Raw genomic sequence first — 9017 nt, 5'->3', positions numbered from 1 at the left:
ACTTTGAGCAGAGATTTAATAGAATTATTAGATTAATTATATTAATAGAATTATTATATTAATTATATATATATTATAATTAGTCCAATTAATAGAATTGGACTTTTTTTTACATAGCTTACATTTACATCAACCAATTATAAAAAATAACTGAAGCTACTTTCCTATGTCTTATCCAATAACAACTGCATAATTGGTGCAAGTTGCCTATTTGACTGTCCCCTAATTTGGTCATATCACCGGGAGAGATTTTATTTAAGCTATGGCAGTAAATAGGAATGGGAGGAGATGGGCTGTTAACTTCTGAAACAAATATGTTACTTGAAGCTAACAGTGGTTAGCTTTGTAAAAACATTTTTAGATTTTTTAAAATCACGTATAAGACGATTTTATAATTAAGGAGGCATGTTAAGAAATGTTTTTAAAAATGTTTTTTTTTTTTTGTAAAATTGAGTGTGAATTCAAGCCTCTGCCATTGTCATTTGATTGTGCCATGAAGCATTCCTTTCTGTTTGGTCTTAAGACACTTCATGGACTCAAATTGCTAAATGCAATGAATTTATGTTATTTCAGGACATAGATTGGTTAAGAGGCTATAGAAGCACCTCAGTGTTCAACAGTAATTAAGCCAGTGGAATGTTATCTCTAAAGGATAAAAGCTACAATCTAATCTGCACTTGTTGCACCACTTGGTTGCTCTAGGTCCAGTTTGGTTATAGCAAATAGAACGCACATCCCAGTAAGTGTCTAACAGGGCCTTATACATAACATAGCAGGCACTTAATTCTTTTTTGGATTAATTTAAATTGTGATTCTGTGACCTACCTAAAGACTCATTTCAAGAAATGTTTAGCAGAATGGAAGTACAATATGATTAAAGGACTTGGGTGTCACTTTGGAGTTTCATAGTAATGGAATTCTGTCTATAGATTTTTGTCTCTAAATTTCACATTGAATTCAGTATTTTAGTTAGTGTTTTCTGCTACTTTGCTCTCCAGTTGGAAAAAAAAATAGGTGTTTGTTAAGGCCACATAGAAAAAGGAAAATTATTGCTTCTGGTAAAACTTTGGAATCATTTAATGATAACATTTGTGTGAAGACAATATAGGTATAACTTAAGTGATTTCATGGTCTATTTTTTCTTTGTATTTAGTATTTGTATTTCATGGTTCATGGTAGAAACTTTCTTTTTCTATAGATCTGAATGGCATAGATTTAACCCCTGTGCAAGATACTCCTGTGGCTTCAAGGAAGGAGGATACATATGTTCACTTTAATGTGGATATTGAACTTCAGAAACACATCGAAAAATTAACCAAAGGTTTGTAACATTAAAGAGGAAGAAATGGTGTCCAAGGACTTTAATGTATAGGCTTTATATGACTACATTACCCAATTATATAATTAATAAAAACTTGCTTAGAAGCAAACTTCCTTTTGGTTTTTCCTTTCTTAATGAACTAGAGGTGCTCAGTAATAACAAAGCCACTACTTAGGGTTGAAACCACTTTTCCCTCTATATTTATCCATAAAGAAAGGATGATACTATAATTCCTTAACAAGGAATATAATAACAAGGGGAAGAGGGCAAAATAAAACCTTTGAAAAAGCATCAGTTAAAGAATGCTTGAGAACGCAATACTTTTTTGTGATTTTGATCATGTGATTCTTAGACTGTCCCCTTTAAAAAGAGATTCTGAAAACTCTGTGTCTTCTGAGATTCCCATCCTAACTATATATAGTTTCTCAAACTTTCATTCTTTGGAGAAGACAAACAAAATGAGTGCAGTCAGTGCACCGGTTCATTTTCTGAACTCTCAAGAGTACTTTCCAGGAAATATCTGATGTTTTCTTTCTCTATTTGGTGTGAGGCAAACATTCAGGAGTGCTGTTGGAAAGAACATTAGCAGAATGGGTGCTTAATAAGTATTTGGGGAAGAATTTCAGGTTGGAAGATGTCATGTGAATGAGAACTATTAATAAAATGTGCTTTTCCTTGTATTACTCAGATCTTTCATTGAAAACTGTAAATGTTATGTTATACAAGCAGGGGAAGTTTTCATGTGCTAACTTTTCCATTTTAGCACACCTCTCTGTCCTTGATGACGTGACTCACAAGATGCTAAAAGTAAAACTGTTTTCAGAGTTTGAGTCCCTTCACACTCCCAGGCCTTCTGATTTAATTTCTGAAACTCCTTTTACCCCAATTTGGCTTAGTGCTAAGGTGCACACTTGGTGATTGTTTATATAAAGTTTTCCAGGCTGCCTGTCCTTATGAGGAATGGCCTCATCATAGATTTTGCCTTTGTGTTTGTGCTTAGGCATGACATGTAGCACAGAGCTATGCATGCCAAGGGATTAGTAAAAATACATTATTTGCTGGTGATAGATGAATAATTCAAAAGAAACTTTCAGTTTTTAAAAAGATTCTTCCTAAAAATGAAAAACACTTGAGATCTTTCTCACCATTCTCAAATATTAATTTAACCTCATGCAGGGGTGGCTAGGTGGCGCAGTGAATAGAGCACCAGACCTGAGTTCAAATGCGGCCTCAGACACTTAACACTAAAAAAAAGCTAGCCGTGTGACCTTGGGCAAGTCACTTAACCCCAATTGCCCTCCAAAAAGGGGGGGGGGGAATTCTCATTTTGGGGCAGCTAGGTAGCACAGTGAGTAAGAGCGCCAACCCCGGAGTCAGGAGGACCCGGGATTGGTTCCGGCCTCAGATGCTTAACACCCACACAGAAAAACTGGCCGTGTAACCTTGGGTCAAGTTACTTAACCCCAATTGCTTAAAAAAAAAAAAATTAACCTCACGCTCACTAGATCACAGAGACGCCTCAACTTCTTGAAGAGACTAATAAACTTGATCTGCTTTCCTTATTGGCTTGGAGGCAGTTCCTCTAGTATTATGGGAGGTAGAAGGGAGGAAGTAGCCATTTTATGGATCTGGGAGGGTCTCATTTTGGGAAAGGGAGGTCACCAGCAGCCTAAACATTGTAATCCCGTTGTATGTGGTAGGAGAAACCTGGCCGCTTATGCTTATCTCTCCCCTACCCAGATCCTGTTGTCTCCTGAGCGATTGGTTTCTCTTTTCCCCCCTGACAGGTGAGGCACTCCAATTGGACCCAAGTGCCAAGGCTGTGCACACGTTTCTGAACATTGTTAAGCTTCTAGTAACTTGTGAGTTTTGTCATCAGTGAAAATATTAGATGTGTGTTGGCGGTCTTTAAAATCCAAGATACAGCACAGTTCCGGTTTAAGTCAGCATTAATAGGTAACCAGTTAACATAAATTCCCCTGATTTCCCTCCCCCGATTTTCATATATCTTCTTTTGAAATTAATTGCTGTTGGCTAAATTGGTATGTGATATTTTCTTTCTCTCTCTCTCTCAAAAAAAAGAAAAACCCAACACATCTTTTAGGGGTGGGGAGGATGGGGGGAAGCTTTCTTGTTTGGTTTGAGGACTTAAAAATAAAGAAACCCATCACACCATTTCCTAGCTGTGGGAAAACTGACTGCTTTTCTAGCCTCACCTTCTTTTATGCTTTCATTTTATAAGGTGTTTGTTATTCCAAAAAGTTAGTGGTAAAGAAATTACCATTATTATTTAAACCATTTTATTAAGGAAGTACTTCCTCTGTTCCTGTAGTGTAATTGATACCACTTCAACTGAGAAACATCTGAAAGATTTGTATTTTTTTTTTGTTATGGAAAAGACTAATTGTAAGAGCGATTGAGTGATTGTAGTTAAAATTCCTTCAGTATCTCTTTAAAGCACCCTGCCAACCTAAATGCATTTCCATCCAGTGACTTTTAAACTTGATCACCAGATAAATGTGATAAGTTTCCTATCATCCTTAATATCTTTTTATGTATTTTTAAAGATGCTTTGGTGTTTTATGATCTTAGCCATTCACAAGATTTATATAAATTTGAGTTAGTCTAGCTTACAGAAGACAGTTTTTGGTCAGCACCACAATAAGTTCTAAATAGCTATAATAAACTGAGAAAAAATATACTTGATTCAGGTTACTAAAATTGTGCCAACTGCTATTTTTTTCCACGTGCTGCTCCCTATAGGTGGAAATGGATTAACTCAGCAGAAATATATTGACTATATTGTTGCTTATGTGAATTTATTTTCCCCCTCAGGTGCAGCTATTTTCTTTGAATTCAAACATTATAAGCCCAAGAAAAGGTTTACCAGCACCAAGTGTTTTGCTTTCATGGAGATGGATGAAATTAAACCTGGGCCGATTATAATAGAGCTGTAAGTGATATACATGTAAATTAATACTTGTTTAGTGGCATCTGAGTGACATACCTGTCTATTTACCTCCCCCATTGAAAGATAACATGGTTCTCTGTAGCAGAGTGAGAATCCTAAAACTTTGATCTTTCAGATACTAAAAATTAATCTTCATTATCTTGAAAACATTAGTCACTGAAGTTTATTTACAATATGCCTTCTGTTGTGGTTCCAGATACAAGAAACCCACTGACTTTAAAAGAAAGAAACTGCAGTTGTTGACCAAGAAACCACTTTATCTTCACCTTCATCAAACTTTGCACAAGGAATGACCATGGCATGTATATCCTAAAACTTTTGTGATCGAACCCCTCACTACAAAGTCATGGTAGCTCTGTGTAGCACTTTGATCCTTCAGTAGGCTCCTAGGAAACCAGCCCTCCTCATGCCAATAAATGAAAAGTGTGATCTGTTCCACAGCCACAACCCAGAGATGTTTACGATCCAGGCCATCAATGGACACCAGGAGGACTGCATTCATTCATAAACAGCTCCTTTAGCATATGAGTTTTTCCACAGATTTTTGAAACAAGTCTTTGACTTGTGAGTGATATGTGTACATGGTAAAGGTTAAGTTTTAAATTTACTTACTATAGTAATTAACACCAGAGCAGGAAGGAGTACTCATCTCCTGTGCAGGATTTACTCCCCTACTTCACCTCTGCTTCCGTACACTCCGTTGAATCCATGTGTTTATTTCCAGGTCTTTACTGCTTAGGGTAGGAGTTGTCCAATGCAAGAGAAATTTGCCAGGTACCAGAATTGGTAAACTTTACAAGGGTTTATATCGGGGATGGCTCACCACTCACCAGTACCAGGTGATTGGTTATGGGGAGGCTGCAGAAGAATTCATAACTTTACCATGAACATAGTTCAGTCTCATCAGGGGAGAATGCTTATTTTCCAGATTTCAGCAGCCCACTTACCAAATGACTTGAGGTAAAACTTATTTGAAGAGCTGGATTCTTTTTAGATATTTAAGGGAATGGTCACCCAGGTTTCTTTTTTTCTTACTCAGAGCTCTTCCTTTGCTAAGTGATTCTAAAATATAAGGCACCTAGAGTGTCTAAGTAATTTTTTATTTTGTGACAGTGTTCAGCTACTATGATGTGGTTGAAATAACCTTTTGTATGGTTCTAAGCTGTCTAGTCCAAAAATGTTTGAATTCAGTCAATTCCCTAAAGATATCTGAAGGGGTTATTGCTGTTTTTCTGAAAACTGATTGTGAATCCTTGGAAAACCTGCATACCTCTTATAGCAATTTGTATACAAGTCTGGAAAGTTACTCTAAATTTTGTTTCTGAGATAGATAGCTAGGATTACCATTTATTTTCTATTCAGATGTATTAAGTCATCTAAATGAAAAGATGCAGGTCATTACCTTATAATTTGAATATCTACTTAATTTTTTACTTAATAAAGGGACATAAATAAAACCTAAGCAGACCTTTCATATACTTAATAGGTGGGATATTTAATACATTCCTTTTAAGGTCTGTTGTGTGCTTTATGTGGACTATGTAGTATATGCACATACTTTCATATATTATAGTAAAAAAAAAAATCCAGCACCAAGTGAATGCATTGTCAATACTAGCTTTATTTTTTATTGTATAATCAGTCGTACCACTCAGCTCATTTGCTTTCTGTACCACATAATTCTTTAACAATTTTATTAGGTAAACTCCAACAGATAATGCAGTTTTTATCCCCTCTTGCTTTTAAGGGATATAATAGTCTTTGCTTTCAGCTCTCTGTTTAGGTCAGTTTTTGTTCATCCTGGATAGACAGTTTAAATAAATTATATAAACTATCAGTAGTTGATAAAATTTCTCTCCCTTTTCTCAGTCTGGACTGGATTAATTCCTTTGGGGGGGGAGAGGGGAAACATTTTCATATTCTTCTTATCTGAGTTTAAAAGAGCTCTTGCATTTGGAGCTAACAAATATCACATTATCTTCAAATAATATAAAATTCCCATAGTACTGTTAAGCCTCTGAGTTATTCAGTAAATCTCGATGATGATAAGACCATAAAAATAATTACTAAAATAACCTCAGTTGATGGGAATGCAGTAAAAATAGATTAAGGAAATGTGCATGAAATTAATTTCATGTAGTTTATATGAAAAAGTAACATTTTTGCTTCACAAGTGTGATTTAGAAGCACTAGTGCCTTAGGAAAACCATCTGAAGAATTTTCAGCTAAGTTTGACTGTGCTTCAGTTTTCTGATGTAAGCACTTGTTATTGCATAAAAACCAACTAGTCACTTAAATTAAATTTTATACTATTTGGTGTGTTCCCACATCTAAGCAATTTACAGTCTTCCTTTATATGATGGATTTTTTTTTTTACTGATCTGTAGCAGTGAGCAGTAACTATGCTGACACTGCACATTTGTCTTTCCAAGATAGAGCGCTGCTGATTCACAAATAAGATGGCTTTGTGCAGTTGAATGAATTTTACATGGTAGCACTAGCAAGTGAGCAAATAAATTTCATGGTTGGATGGGATGACTACTATAGTACAATACAGCTAATTTTTTTTGGAGTGCAATCTAATAATTTAAAATATGATTTGTGACATTTCTACAGTGACACTCCAACCTTGGGCTTTTCTGGGGGGAACATGGTACAACTAGTTGTATGTGATTTGAAAGTTTTATGACGGTTGTAGATTGGTTTGTGTTAAGCCAGGTTTGAGTTTTTCTAAATTTCATTGCTATGTCCATGTGTTTTCCTGAAGAGCATACTATAGAAATTACTTAGGGGTAAAAGAGTTATGGAAAGGGAAAGAGTTCTCATTCTGAGTAAATGATTAGGTTGGCTTTAGCTTTGCTACTGTGATCATCTACCTAACTGGAATCTGTATCCAACTGGTGTTTACAACTTTTTGACTCAGCATTGTGTTACATGTCCAGGTGTCATAGATATATTCAGAGTTTGTGTTTGTGGATCAAGTAATAAAACTTTTTGTTATTTTACTAATGTTAAAAACATGTTCTTTACTGTGAAGTATGGAATATCTTATCTTAAAAAAAATTCTCCCACTCTTGATCTTTTAAAGGGCTGGAGAATCACTATGTGGGAGGATATGAAAAAAAATTAACTTTATTCTTCTATAATAGTGATTAAACTTTGATTTGTCCCTTTTCATTTCTCTCAAATGTAATGTGATAATTTAACAGATTCTTAATTTCAGTGTTAAAGAAACAGTCACTTATTCCTTGCTAAAAGCTTTTGCACCTTTTATATGCCATTCTAAAATCATGCTAATATAATTTAAGGTGTGGAATTTAAAGGAAGGGGGCAGGCCTCAAAAGTAATCAACTTTCCACTCTTTAAGTTTCAGACTTGTAATACCTCATGATAGGCTCAGTTATAAATTCTAAATCTTAACCTATACAATATGTGTTCTAAGTAGTGTGCTTTGAAGTGCCTACAAACTGTCTTTTACTGAAGCATTGTTTTCAAGTTATATATGATAATGTGGTGATATGTATGTAATCCAGATGCTCATTACTGTTTACAGGTTTCATCAATATTGTATTGAATCATCAGCAAACATGATTTTCCCTGGGATTCATATACTATCACATGGAGCGAAAACTCACCTATATTTAAAATCTACAGTCAGGATACAGTTAGTTAAGGGCTTTTTAATGGCCTCCCATTTTGATGAGGTAATACATACATTATCAGAAGATGTGATAAACTGTCTAGAATATAGTTTTACACACTAGCAAATTTTTTAAAAAGTCAGCCCCCAAAATAGTCATCAGTCTATGCACTGAAGTTAATGCACTTTACACACAGGAAACCCCCCCTCAGATCCCTAACTCCTATTTATTTAGCCGTCTTAAAGTTGTACTTAATATGATTTCTAAGCTGACAGCAATCAAGTGACTGGCTGCTAGAAGTGGGCATAGTGATAGCAAGAAGTGAACGTTAACCTTACAGTGGGGAAAAAACAAATGAAATAAAGAATAACATTCAGAGCTAGTGTAGGTAGCCTTACTACCTCCATCAGTATCCCCTAAAAGAAATTATGATAGCACAAAATACAATGATGGATATTTCTAATGATGCCAGTTTGTCGAGAAAAGGTTAATTTAAGTACAATATTCTTTTTACCAAAGCAGGGAGTATGTGATACATTTAGAAAGTTAAAAAAAAGTTTTGATACTTAAATGAATGGGCTTCAGTTACTGGGAAAATTCATTCACTCATGTGGAACAACCTAACTCAACAATGCTGGAGGAATAGACTGTATGTTCCTTCCTATTCTTTTATTATGTTTATTATCCCTATTAGACTGTCTTCTTTGGGTTATTACTCCTGAAATTACTGTAGCATGTAGGACTGTAAATCCTATGAAATGTTAATACTACAAATTTTTGTCTCTTGCTTGGATGCAGTGTCACTTTTCAAATCTATATTTCAGCCATGTTCCAGTGAACAGAACACAGAGTAAAATAAATCTGTAACATTTATATGCATTCTCTTTATTCTGTGGGAGGAATTATTTTCATCCAGAAGACATGCCTCCCAATTCTCCCCAGCCCTGGAAAGAAATGCATGCTTTTTATGAACGTGGGTTTCATTCATTTGCAGCATAAAATGTGGATAGCATGAAAAGATTCTAGAGAGAAACCTGGGAAATTTCACTTTATTCACACATGATTTCCATTACTCAAATTACAT

General features: G+C 35.1%; 1 protein-coding gene across 3 annotated transcripts in view; it reads left to right on the top strand.

Moving 5' to 3' along the window:
* AIDA (axin interactor, dorsalization associated) overlaps window positions 1-8806 on the top strand; it is a 55313-nt gene extending 46507 nt beyond the window's left edge. For 2 of the 3 annotated variants that reach the window (XM_069102820.1, XM_069102819.1), the window contains 3 exons: window positions 1199-1321; window positions 4157-4274; window positions 4489-8806. In XM_069102820.1, the coding sequence (XP_068958921.1) occupies window positions 1199-1321; window positions 4157-4274; window positions 4489-4585 (338 nt within the window). In that variant the 3' untranslated portion in view covers window positions 4586-8806. Of the gene's footprint in view, window positions 1-1198; window positions 1322-3108; window positions 3278-4156; window positions 4275-4488 lie in introns of those variants that run through there. The other variant, XR_011171280.1, reaches the window with a different exon arrangement.
* The last annotated feature ends 211 nt before the right edge of the window (window positions 8807-9017 follow it).

Source organism: Petaurus breviceps, unplaced genomic scaffold (genome assembly GCF_028583685.1).
Source record: "Petaurus breviceps papuanus isolate PSGF00001 unplaced genomic scaffold, PetGlider_PUasm1.0 557, whole genome shotgun sequence".
Lineage (NCBI taxonomy): Eukaryota > Metazoa > Chordata > Mammalia > Diprotodontia > Petauridae > Petaurus > Petaurus breviceps.
The sequence above is the reverse complement of the archived record's forward strand: the minus strand, read 5'-3'. Positions and strand labels throughout refer to the sequence as shown.